Below are 13,210 nucleotides of genomic sequence, written 5' to 3' on the forward strand. Positions count from 1 at the left end.
AGTCTCCTCTTAAAGGACCTGCAATGGACTTAAGACACATGAAGATTCACTCCCTCTGTGCTTCAGCATCAGGGAAATAGCCGACGGGCACCACTGGCATAAGGCAAGAAAATGAAGTGTTTGGCATCAGGGTGAGTGCCAGGAGATAGCTTCCTCCCGGACAAAACTCCAGAGGCCAGTCAGTGGCATTGTCCCTTCTCTGAGCTCTCCTACACATAGAGGCACAGAGCAGTGACATGAGTACCCTGCCCTGGTGATTATCTAAGGCTCTGCGACATCCAGCTTACCAGTGTGCTTGTCTACAATAGGCTACACTACTAAGACAGGAAGTCAAAGCAGCTCTACCTAATACATAGAAATAAACACAGGGAGGCTGCCAAAATGAGGAGACAAAGAAATATGGCCCAAATGAAAGAACAGATCAAAACTCCAGGAAAACAACTAAATGAAATAGAGATAAACAATCTACCAGATGCTGAGTTCAAAACATTGGTTTTTAGGATACTCAAGGAAGTCATTGGGTACTTCAACAGCACAAAAAAGATCCACACAGAAATGAAGGTTACGCTAAGTGAAATAAAGAAAAATTTACAGGGAACCAACAGTGGAGAGGATGAAGCCAAGAATCAAATAAATGATTTGGAACATAAGGATGAAAAAAAATACTCAATCAGTAAAGCAAGAAGAAAAGAGAATCCAGAAAAATTAGGATATGAAACTGCCTTATGAACCAGTGATTCCACTGCTAGGATTATACCCGAAGAATCCTGAAACACCAATTCAGCACTGTTTACAATAGCCAAGTGCTGGAAACAACCTAAGTGCCCATCTGTAGATGAGTGGATTAAAAAACTGTGGTACATTTACACAATGGAATACTATTCAGCAGAAAGAAAGAAGGAACTCCTGCCATTTGCGACAACATGGATGAAACTAGAGAGAATTATGCTTAGCAAAATAAGCCAGGCAATGAAAGAAAAATACCATATGATATCACCTAATACAGGAGACTAATGAACAATACAAACAAATGAACAAAATTCAACAAGGAACAGAGTAACAGTTATCAGGGGGAAGGGGGGAGAGAGGGAGGGGAGTAAGTAGGGGAAGGGTTTAGTAAAGGAACTAATATAAATGACCCATGAACATGGACAACGGGGTTGGGATTGACTGTGGGAGAAGAGGTGGGCTGGGTGGGGGGTAGCAGTGAGAGAAAAAGTGGGACAATTGTAATAGAAAAACAGTAAAAATAAAAATTAAAAAAAAATGAGGATAGGCTGAGCCTCTGGAACATCTTCAAACGTACCAGCATTCAAATCATAGGAGTGATAGAAGGAGAAGAGGAAGAGCAAGAAATTGAAAACTTATTTGAAAAAATAAAAGAAAACTTTCCTAATTTGGCAAAAGAAATAGACATACAAGTCCAGGAAGCACACAGAGTCCCAAACAAGTTGGACCCTTCAAAAAGGACCACACCAAGACACATCATCATTAAAATGCCAAAGGTTAAAGATAAAGAGAGAATCTTAAAAGCCGCAAGAGAAAAGCAGAGAGTTACCTACAAAGGAGTTTCCATAAGACTATCAGCTGATTTCTCAAAAGAAACTTTGGAGGCAAGAAGTATTCAAAGCGATGAAGAGCAAGGACCTACAACCAAGATTACTCTATCCAGCAAAGATACCATTCAGAATGGAAGGGCAGATAAAGTGCTTTCCAGACAAGGTAAAGCTAAAGGAGTTCACTATCATCAAGCCCTTATTATACAAAATGTTAAAGGGACTTATTTAAGAAAAAGACGATCAAAACTATGAACATTAAAATGACAACTCACAACTATCAACAACTGAATCTAGAAAACCAACCAATAAAAAACAAACAAACAAAAAAACTAAGCAAACAACCCAAACAGGAAAAGAATCATAGGTATGGGGATCATTTGGAGGGTTATCAACTGGGAGGGGGAATGGGAGAGAAGGGGTAAATGATGCTGGGATTAAGAAGCATAACTATAGGAACAAAATAGACAGAGGGATGTTAAAAATAGTATTTGGAAAGGGTGGAGCCAAAGAACATACATGCATGACCCATGGACATGAACTAAGGTGGGAAGGGACTGTTGGAGGGAAGGGGTGTACTGAGCAGAGGGGGACAAAGGGAAAAAAACTGGAAAAGCTGTAACTGCATAATAAATAACATACTTAAAAATTTATCTCTATAAGTAATTAGCTCATTCAATACTTTAAATGCTTATCAAGTTATTTTCTCTAAATAAAACCATGTCTTATAAATACTAAGTGAAGTTAATCTAGTAAAATTATAATGTAAAATGAGTCTTTCTCTAATTGAAAGAACACTAATCATGCCTCTATTATAAATGGTAGTAATAATAATAATAAGTTAACACTTACTGAGTAATCTTTCTATGTCAAGTACTCTTTTCATCTACTTCATTCACATAACACTATGAAGTAGGTAACTAGTACTGTCTTGGATTACAGATTTTTTAAAATGTTAGTGAGGCTGAAATACCTGCCCAATGGCAAATACCTAGCAACTATTAGGGACAGTATTTGAATCTAGATCCATCAAATTCAAAGTTCCCTTTTAATGACTACATATTGCCCTAAATATGTAAATATGTATAAATACTTCTCTTTAGAAACACAGGCTTTGAAAATAATATACAAATCCATATTGCTTGAAAAATACTATTATTTCACTTCAATCAGTTTCAAGTGTCAAAAAAGCTGTCTTCGAATCTCCAAGGTAGAAGAGCTTCCCAGACAAGAAAAAGTTGAAGAGCACATTACCACCAAACCAACATTATATGAAATGTTAAAGGGTCTTCTTTAAGAATAAGATGAAAAAACATGAACAATAAAATGGTAACAAATACATATTTATCAAGAATTTAATCTACAAAACAAAATAAACAAGCAAGCAGAACAGAAACAGAATCACAGATGCAGAAAACATATTGATGGTTGCCAGATGGGAAGGGGCCAAGGGAATGGGCAGAAAAGGTGAAGGTATTAAGAAGTACAAATTGGTAGTTACAGAATAGTCATGGGGACGTAAAGTACAGCACAGGAAATAGAGTAGCCAAAGAGCACATATGCATGACCCATGGACATGGACAGTGGGATTGCCTGAGGGAGTTGGGGAGCTGGTGGAAGGGGGCAAAGAGGAAAAAACTGGGATAACTGTAATAGCATAATCAATAAACTATAATTTTAAAAAATCTCTAGTGTAGTTGGGGTTTTTGGTTTGCTTGTTTTGTTTTTATATGACTGTGTAACATGAGTGGCAAGTTCAGAGAAAAGTGGAGGGCAAGAATATGATCAGCATTCCTGTTCTTAGCACTGCAATGGACTTCATCTTAGAAAGATTCTCTGGCTACAAATGATATCGTCGGCAGCCGTCCGTCTCGAGAGACGATGGTGTAGCTTCTTCAGAGTCTATCTGCACCGCCAAGAATGGCTGTGCAGTCCGACTCGGGAGTGACATGGTATCTGTCTCTTCCCGTGTTGAATCGACATCTTGCGATGACGCTGAAGCTACAGAGCCTGGGCAGGGTAATATGGAGGGTCTGCTGTTGCCCATGCAGCAGACCCCCCCTCTCTTCGCAGCTGAAGGGTCCAAGGGAAAGACGGAGTCGATACAGCTTGGGTTCAGGTGCGCCGCAGGAGTTGCCGGTGTTGACTACAACGTCAAACCGCCTTAGGGACTCCGGCTCCGGATTTTCTGTCGGGGTTTACTCCCTTAGCCTTTCCCCTGAAGAGGTATGCCGCAAGGCAGCGGAGGTTTTTTGGAGTCAGAGTTTTCCTTCTCTGATGTACCCTGACTGGAAGATCGAACCAGCGACACTTAGCTCGCAGGCTGACGCTCAATCCACTGAGCTAAACCAGCCAGGGCAAACAAATGATATAGATCATAGGTATTATGCAATATTCAAAAAACTCCAAAGAATTGTTACCATATAGAACAATAAAATTTAGTTGAAGTTGTTAACAATAAGACAAATTCAAAATTCTGCAATATTTAGAAATTTATATACACGTCCTAAATTATTCATCAATCAAAAAAATCATAATAAACATTTAACTAGGTGATAAAGAAAATATTAACAAAACTTGCGTGGTGAAGCAAAAGAGAAATTTTAGGGTATAAACCTCTCTATGGTTTATAAAATCCTAAAATCCCTATGTTAGAAAAGAAAGCTGAAAATTAATAAGCTAGTTATAAGATATACATTAGGAAAGAATAAACCCAAAGAACATGGGAGAAAAACGATAATACAGAAAAGAGGAGAGAGTGTGGTGATTGCTGTGGGGAGGGCGATATAAGGGGACTAAGTGGTAATGGAAAAAATACAATAAAGATTAAATCAAAAAAAGAAAGGAAGAGAAATCAATGAGGTAGAAAACAAACTTACAATGAGAAAGATTTTTTTTTAAGACTATTAAAAAAGACTTCACTGACAAGATTAATAAAAAATAAAAGTCTCTGGTGAGATGAATCAAGAAAACAAGGCAGAAGGAACAAATAATAGGAGATGAGGAACAGAAGTACAGATAGAGCAAAGACTAAACTTTAGGCCAATAAAATTGAAAACTTAGACAAAATGAAAAAAAAAATCTTGAAAATATAACTTACCAAAATTGATGGAAGAAGTAGAATACCTTAAGAGTCCTAAAATTAAAATGACTGAATCACTATCAAAAGACTCCTCCAAAGAAAACAAGTGACCCAAATTATGTACTTGTAAGGCTCTGGTTCACCTTTAGTTTTCCAGAGATTAAATTTTCTCCTGGCAGGCAGTTACTTTAACCCAGTCAAGTCTGCGTTGTAGACTGTTTTAAGGCTAGTTTCTACCTGGGATGCCTTTATAGTGTGGCCCTTCAGGAGTTTTAACCAAAAGCCTAGGTGTTTACAAAGGGCTCTCCTGGATAGACCTTAAACTGCCCCCTCTGCCTTCCTAGCAAATGCTAAGTTACTAAAGCCTCTGCCCAGTTCTTTAGTCTCCAAAAAGCTGTTTTCTGCTTCAGGTCCTGAAATATTACCCAGCAAACATGTCACTCAGGAACAGGCAAACACCTGGGGGAAAACTGCTCACAGAATTTTGGGTTCACTTCTCTGTAATTATTTCTCTAGTATCAGCCTCTCAAGTCCTGTTGGAATAATAGCTCTTGACACCTTAAAGCAGTTGCTTTTTAATATTTTTATTATTTTATATAAGTAATATATTACTTTTAATTATTTATTATGAAATATATTCTTATTATATCCTTTAATAATTAGCTCATATGCTAATTCTCAGTGGTAAAGCTAATTGATAGAAGCTATTCCATCACAGCCAGAGGTGGAAGTTCAACGGGATGTTTTTTAAAAAGGTCTAACTACTGAAATAGAGGCCAGTTGCCTAACGATCCTTTAAAAACTTAAACCAGACCACATTAAAATCATTCTTTTGTTAAAATTATTCAATGGCTCTTCATGTCAATTAGAGTTGTCTCTTCCAAGGCCCTACAGGGTCAGATGTCACCTCTCTTACCTGGTCTTTTTCACTCTAAAATTAGTCACACTTGACTCCTGATTTCTTCCAACAGGTCAAATACCGTCCCATCTTGGGATCTTTTCTGGCCCAAGAGAATAACTATTTCCCAGGAGTTTAACTCCCTCACCTCTTTCAAGTCTTGGCTCAAATATTACCCTCTCCATTAAACCTGTTCTGACTCCAGATCTGATCTTTCCCTTGTTCCATTTTGTTTCTATTATACTTTTGCTTTCTGATATACTTGGTAATGGTCTTCTTTATCATATTTAATGTTGGTTGGCTGTCTTCTCTCACTAGAATGTAAGCTCCGCAAGGGCAGGGACCTTCGTTTTGTTGTGGGATGTAGCCTAAGGCCAAGCACCTAGAACAATGCCTGGCAAAGAGCAGATACTCAATTCTCATTTGGCGAATGAGTGAATGAACTGCCCACTTGCATGACTGATGGAAAATCAACAAGTATTTACTGACCACTAAATATGTTGCAGAAACTGGTGTAGGCACAGCAAGGTACAAAGGCAAGTAAGACATAGCACTGGCCCAAGAACCATAAATTTGGCCTATTGGAAAATAGGTAGGTAGTGTTCATCTGTGCCAAGATGCAAAATAAATGCCTTTTGCTTAAAATGACATTTATATTTTTATGTTATGCTGCCTGTTAATCACAGAAGTTCTTTGTAGTATATGGAAATTCAGAGAAAGGACATTTATAAAAAGTTCATGAACATGCAACCTTAAGAACACCCAGAGACTGAACTTGCAAAGCCCCTAACAAGTCAATTCTGACTGCTACCAACAATGTCACAAAAGTCTTACTTAGTGAGTATAGTGTTTTGGTTTCTTTGGGGGTGCTCTGAACTCCATTGGTCCTAAGTGCAAAATCATGGAAGTGATGATGATAACTTTGAATAGCATACAAATAAGTAAGGTTTAAAAAATATTAAGCTGGTAAAAAATAATAATAATTGTTACAAATAGGTAAAAGAGCAAACAGTTGACAGTCTGAAGAACAAATAGTAAATAACATATAATGCTAAAGATGTTATACTTAATCCTGTGGTTCTCAACTGGGAGTGATTTTTGCCACTCTAAGGACATTTGGCAATGTCTGGGGACCTTTTCAATGATCACACTTGGGGGCTGCTAGTGGCATCTAGGGAATAAAGGCCAGGGATACTGCTAAACATCCTTCAATGCCCAGGACAGACCCCACAACAAAGAATTATCTAGTCTAAAATGTTAATACTGTAATTGTTGAAGAACCCTGGCTTACACAATAATCAACAAAAGACAAGAAAGTGGAAAATTTTGGACTGCGTGAGTCAAAAATCTTTACCATTAACTTTGGGTAAGATTACTTCAGGAAATAAGTAAGAATTTATTGGAGAACTTAAATGCTAGACAAATACACATGTTGCATGCCACAGATATTCTGTTGGTATAAAGGCCCCAGGGATCTGTAACTCATGAAAGTTAGGAATGAAAAGGTAAGTCTAGATGTCAGAGCTGTCAAGAAATTCTCCATCATCTTGTAGATATCATTCAAAATGTAACTACCTGGCTCAACAGATTTTTTCATTGTCTTTTTGAAAAACAAAATTCTGATCAAACATACCAGAAATGTAGGGGTGAGAATGCTTGAATGTAAAGCTTCAAAGAACAAACTCATACTCTGAATAGATGAAAATACACCTCGGTGTTATAAACCATCTTAGTCACCAATGACTTAGAAATAAGTCAATTTTAAGAGTATTTTTTTAAAACCCAAACTGTTGGCATATTGATAAGTTTCTGTAGTTTAATGTTATAGTTACACAAGTTTCAGGAAAAATAATAATAATTAGAAAATAAGCCCAGAAAGGCAAATTAGGTGAAGATGGTAAAGGATTCAATGCCAAGTTAAGGAGTTCATACTTCAGTCTGAGGGTAATGAGGAGGCATTGTTTTTGAAGAAGGAAGTAATGCAATTAGAAGCCAAAGTTTTAGGCTTCTGTTGCAGTGTTGAAGGATTTCAAAGGTCAGAAATTCCAAGTCAGATTAGTTTGCAGGCTACTGCAGTGGTCCACATGGAGATGAGGAGATCCTCTCCCAGATAATATTCTGAGATAATAAAGATATATAATATATTGAATACAACACCCACTAAATTTATAAAATAAAGCTTCAAAGAAGCATTAACAAAACAAAGACAATTAAATCAGTGGAGGGAAAGGAAGTTTAAAAAAAAAGTGAGTATTCAGCATGTGGTAAGAGAAAAAGCTGAGCCCACTTACTGCAAGCTCTCTCCTGAAGTGTTATGGCAGTGCAGGTCTCCTTAGTCTTCTTTATCCTGAAATTATAATTATCATAAAATCACTTCTCTTTAAGTCCAGGGCACGTTAATTTTTCAAAACGCATTTGGAGACAAGAAATATGCTTTCAGTGAAACTTACTTGTTGAAGGACATCATGTGGAAATTAAATAAACATTAAAAAAAAAATCCTTCCATTGTAACTAATCTAATCAGAAGCAGATAAAAACTAACTTAATATCAGTTTTTGCTAAAATTTTTCCAGTGGATGAGTGTTACATCTAACTTTTCCCATCTTTCTCTCAATTTATCTTTAACGATCACTAATCATGATTCAGGGAATGCTAAAAGAAAGTGAATCAAGATTAGATTAGCAGGGTATCTGGATATGTCAGCTAACCAACTCACTTTTTTACCTATTCATCGCCACAATCTGAATTTTGACATAATTAACTTTTGTTCCTTCTGGAATAAACCTAGATAATAAGTAGTAATTAGAGGAAACATGTCATGATTGAATCTACTGTGTGTGAGATGGTCCATAAGAATTCCAAATTTCTTTTAACTACATAAAAATTTTAAAAGTCAGTCAAAACTTTCAAATAATCTACACCTCTAGGATTACCATTATCAGTTAATATTACCAGAGAGTGTCTTGAGATTCATTGAAAATTTTTGATTATCATTAAATAAATTTTTAAAAACAGACTTTTATCAGCATTTTAAAATCAAATATTTGCACATATGGGGGAGAGGATAAGGGGTTGTACACAAAAGGAACAAAAATGAGCACTTCCCTGGTTTGCCAAGACTGTTCCTTCACAGGGCGTGGGGCAATACGCAGAGGAGAATAAAATACTTGCAGGCAACTCAACATGTTCTCACCAGGATAGCTAAAATAGAGACATTCATTTGAAAGACAGGCAAGAGAACTGATGTTTATGCCTGCCATACACTTCATTAACATATGGCACTTAGCCCTACTCTTCTGCTTTGTATATGAAGAACACTTGTCATAACAGAATTGTTATATTAGGTTGGCCAAAAGTTCATTTGTTTTTTTTTCCCCATAAGATGACTCTAGTAGTGCTTAGTTGTCTTTAACTTCATTCAACACAATGTTGTTAGATTGCATTGTGACAGCTGTCATATCATCATGCATTTTTAAAAAACTTTTCAAAACTGGTGAATTTTTGTGTAGCCGTTTTAATATTGAAGATGGAAGAAAATACACATTTTTGGCATATTATGCTTTATTATTTCAAGAAAGGTAAAAACACAACGGAAAGGAAAAAAAGATTTGTGCAGTATATGGAAAAGGTGTTGTGACTGATCAAACATGTCAAAAGTGGTTTGTGAAGTTTTATGCTGGAAATTTCTCGATGGACAATGCTTCACGGTTGGGTAGTTGAAGTTGATAGCAACAAATCGAGACATTAACTGAGAACAATCAACGTTCTACCATGCAATAGATAGCTGACATACTCAAAATATCCAAATCCATAGTTATAGGTGAAAATAAAAAATATGTCTTTTATTTTATGGAAAAAGTGAGATGAAGTTTTTGGTCAACCCAATATATTCAAATTACCCTTAAGTAAATTCACACTCAAGTCAATGTGAAATGTTGGTGAATCATTTTAAATATTTTATTTATTGATTTTTAGAGAGAGGGGAAGGGAGGAAGAAAGAGAGGGAGAGAAACAATGATGTGTGAGAGAAATGTTGATTGGTTGCCTCTCACATACTCCCAACTGGGGACCTCTCAGGCAACCAAGGCATGGACCCTGATTAGGAATTGAACCTGTGACCTTTCAGTTGAAGGTCTGTGCTCAATCCACTGAGCCACACCAGCTAGGGCTGATGAATCATTTTACAAACAACCAAATTACAAATGAAAAAAAAAATAAACTGAAATAAGAGTGAAAACAGTAGGAAGCAACATAAAGACTAAAAATTTAGAGGCATAGCAGGCTAATTCAGGGGATGCTTTCTGGGCTTCCTGTTTCTTTAAGATGATCAAATACACTGAAAGAAGGCTAAGACTGCCATTGCCACAGGCAACTGCCCACATTCATACTCCCTTCTCTATCAAAGGCTGTCAATTTTGAGGACATGACAGGAGCAAGCTGAGTATTAAGGATACAGGTGCCTTGGTGTTAGAAACACTGTCCTTGAGTAGGTTCTATACTAGGCTTCCAGTGGGCCCTCTTCTTTCTACAACCTTCCGATACTGTAACTCTCATCATCTGCTCTACTAGCAACTCTTTTTCACCACCTCTGATTCTGCCTTATTTCACTGTAATCTCACTTCAGAAAGAGCAATTTTGCTTTGTATATCTTTAGAGTTTAGCAATCTATCCTCAGATAATATTTAAAATGATGGGAAAGACTTTAAGTGTGCCATTTATTCATTGCAATGTTATTTATAAAAGTGAAAAAGCCTAGCAATAGAAACTTTTAAATAAACTATGTTATTAAACACAGTTTTAAAAAACTATGGAACAAACTGAATAACAAGCAAAACAGAGACAGACTCATAAATAGAAAGCAGGATGACAGCTGGTGGAGTAAGGTTAGGGGGTGAAGAGATTGAGCAAAAAAGAAAAAGGACTGATGGACAACAGTGTGGTGATTGTGGGGATGGGGGAAGGTGGAAGAAACTATAAGGGGGATAAATGATAATGGAAAAAGTACAATTAAAAAATAAATTAAAAAAAAAAACAACTATGGACCCATCAATGAAATATAATGACAGTAACTTAAGATTATGTAGTGAGATAAACATATTTTTAGAGAGAGGGGAAGGAAGAGAGAGAGGGAGAGAAACATTGCTATCTCACTACATATGTGTGTATGTAAAAGAGGCAGAATAAAAAGTACACTAAAATCTGTAGTGTTGAATATGATCAGAGACGCGGAGGCAATTCCAGCAGGCAGAATGATTAAACAATTGGAGGGCTGTAGAACGCTCTGGCCATCAGCAAAGAGCGAGGAGCCTTACCGTCCTTTTATTAGGATTTCAAAAAATAGAATCAATAGGGTATACGTGTACATTCCTTACGTGATTATGGAGCAGCATAGCTTCTGTGGATGGGTTAGACATTAAGCAATTAGGCCTACAATACTAAACTACTTTTTATCTATAAACTACAAAGTAAGGTAATAAGTGACAAGGGTTTGTTCCACCTCAGACGTTATCACTATGGCAAAGGAGACACTGTCCCTTAGGACTCCTTTGTTCTCAGGGGCTTGTGACCTGGCCGCCAGGAACCACATGCAGCTGCTGGCGTCTGGCAAAACTTGTGTGCAAGTCTTTGCAGGCTTAGTCACAGACCACCCGGGAGGTGGGGCTCACATGCAAGCCCCCCTGCGGATGCCATCCAGCTTTCCTCTTCAAAAATCACAACTAAAATTTAAATTTAATAGAATAAAACACTAAAAAACAAAAATAAATGTTAGGATAGGTAAATTTTCTTTCCCCCCCAAATCTTCCACAAAGATTTTATTTATTTTAGATAAGAACTAATCACAACTTTTCATTTTTCGTATGTTCTAGGTTTCTATTTATATTACCAGGATTTATTTCAAAAGTAGTTAACAAGAACAATAATACTAGTGGAAAACTCAAGAAATAGATTCTACAATTCTGGTACTTGTGCACTATGTATAACTGGATGACTTTAAGCTTATTAAACAAAAATATAAATATAAATGAAAATATAAACCCTCCCCTAAGGAGAGTTGCAAATCACACTACTATAAATGCATCATCTTTTTTTCAGGCTGACCATTCAATAAATACCTGATGGATAAATAGACCAAAGCAGAAACCAAATAGAAGATGCCTTACTAATATATACATCCATGCCTCTGAAGAAATGGGTTTTCTTCTAACAGTATGTCAGTCTGATTTACAGTTGGAAAGGTATTTATAATAATGTTTTTAAATGTCAGTATTCTGGCTGACAAACTCATTTCTGACAGTCATGCAGGGTTTTTATTAAGCTGACATCTCATTCAGAATCTCCCCTCACACCACTTCAAACAAGAAATGAAACACAAGGTTCTTTACTGAGGATAATGATACCTGTTAATATTGCAGAGTTCACTTATTTTTATTGCTAATGTTTTCATAAGCAATCTACACTAGGGCAACAATAACTTTTTTTAAAGAAAGTCCTTAAATCCTTTCTGGCAATGTCACTTGAAAACTGAGAAAAGCACCTACTTGTCAAACTGAAAAAAAATCACTAACTTAAATTTACAAAATTAAATCCTTTGTGGAAAAAAATTAGTAAGCCAGAAAGAAGTGGATTCACTGGCCAGGAAGACCTCTACAAGCATAAGTATTACTACAAATAAATATTCAATAAAAGAGATCTGAACAGACATAATGTACCTGACTGGAGGCATCTGGGTATCAGCACGCGACCATCTGCTAGGAGCCTCTGGTGGAGATGAACTCACACTTTTTTTGCAACTTTGCAATCCTGGTAAATATGGCATTTTGACATGTTCTTTGAGTTCCTCTAGACCAAATGCTCTGGTATATTCTAATTTAAAAGAGTATCATAACCATTTTCATTATTTCTTGATTAAGTGTATATATCTTCTTTTCCTACATACTATCGTCGTCGGCAGCCATCCGTCTCGAGAGACGATGGTGTAGCTTCTTAAGAGTCTATCTGCACCGCCGAGAATGGTTGTGCAGTCCGACTCGGGAGTGACACGGTATCTGTCTCCTCACGTGTTGAATCGACATCTTGCGATGACACTGGAGTGTCCTCTCCAGTGAAGCTGAAGCTACAGAGCCTGGGCAGGGTGATATGGAGGGTCTGCTGTTGCCCATGCAGCAGACCCCCCCTCTCTTCGCAGCTGAAGGGTCCAAGGGAAAGACAGAGTCAATACAGCTTGGCTTCAGGTGCGCCGCAGGAGTTGCCGGTGTTGACTACAACGTCAAACCGCCTTAGGGACTCCGGCTCCGGATTTTCTGTCGGGGTTTACTCCCTTAGCCTTTCCCCTAAAGAGGTATGCCGCAAGGCAGCGGAGGTTTTTTGGAGTCAGAGTTTTCCTTCTCTGATGTGCCCTGACTGGAAGATCGAACCAGCGACACTTAGCTCGCAGGCCGACGCTCAATCCACTGAGCCAAACCAGCCAGGGGGTGCATATATATACCCAGAAATATATATATGCTGGTTCATTTAGTAATTCTATGTTTAATTTTTTGAGTAAGTTCTCTGCTCAGATGTAAAGCCAGAATCATTTTAAAGATAAGCTTGTAGTCAGCTTCTACAAAAAGTTTTAGTGACTCATCTGCACAACAGTATAACGCCCATTAAAAGGTTCCATGAGTTGGGGGATTG

General features: G+C 37.3%; 1 protein-coding gene across 1 annotated transcript in view; it reads right to left on the bottom strand.

Annotated features, from left to right (window-relative positions):
- Positions 1 to 13,210, bottom strand: part of CUNH8orf89 (chromosome unknown C8orf89 homolog) — a 32,967-nt gene that overhangs the window by 858 nt on the left and 18,899 nt on the right. The window contains 3 exon segments of the mRNA XM_090284909.1: positions 7,828 to 7,876; positions 8,638 to 8,737; positions 12,247 to 12,400. Coding sequence (XP_090141035.1) covers positions 7,828 to 7,876; positions 8,638 to 8,737; positions 12,247 to 12,400 — 303 coding nt within the window.

Source organism: Furipterus horrens, unplaced genomic scaffold (genome assembly GCF_987537825.1).
Source record: "Furipterus horrens unplaced genomic scaffold, mFurHor1.1.pri manual_scaffold_7, whole genome shotgun sequence".
Taxonomy (NCBI): Eukaryota; Metazoa; Chordata; class Mammalia; order Chiroptera; family Furipteridae; genus Furipterus; species Furipterus horrens.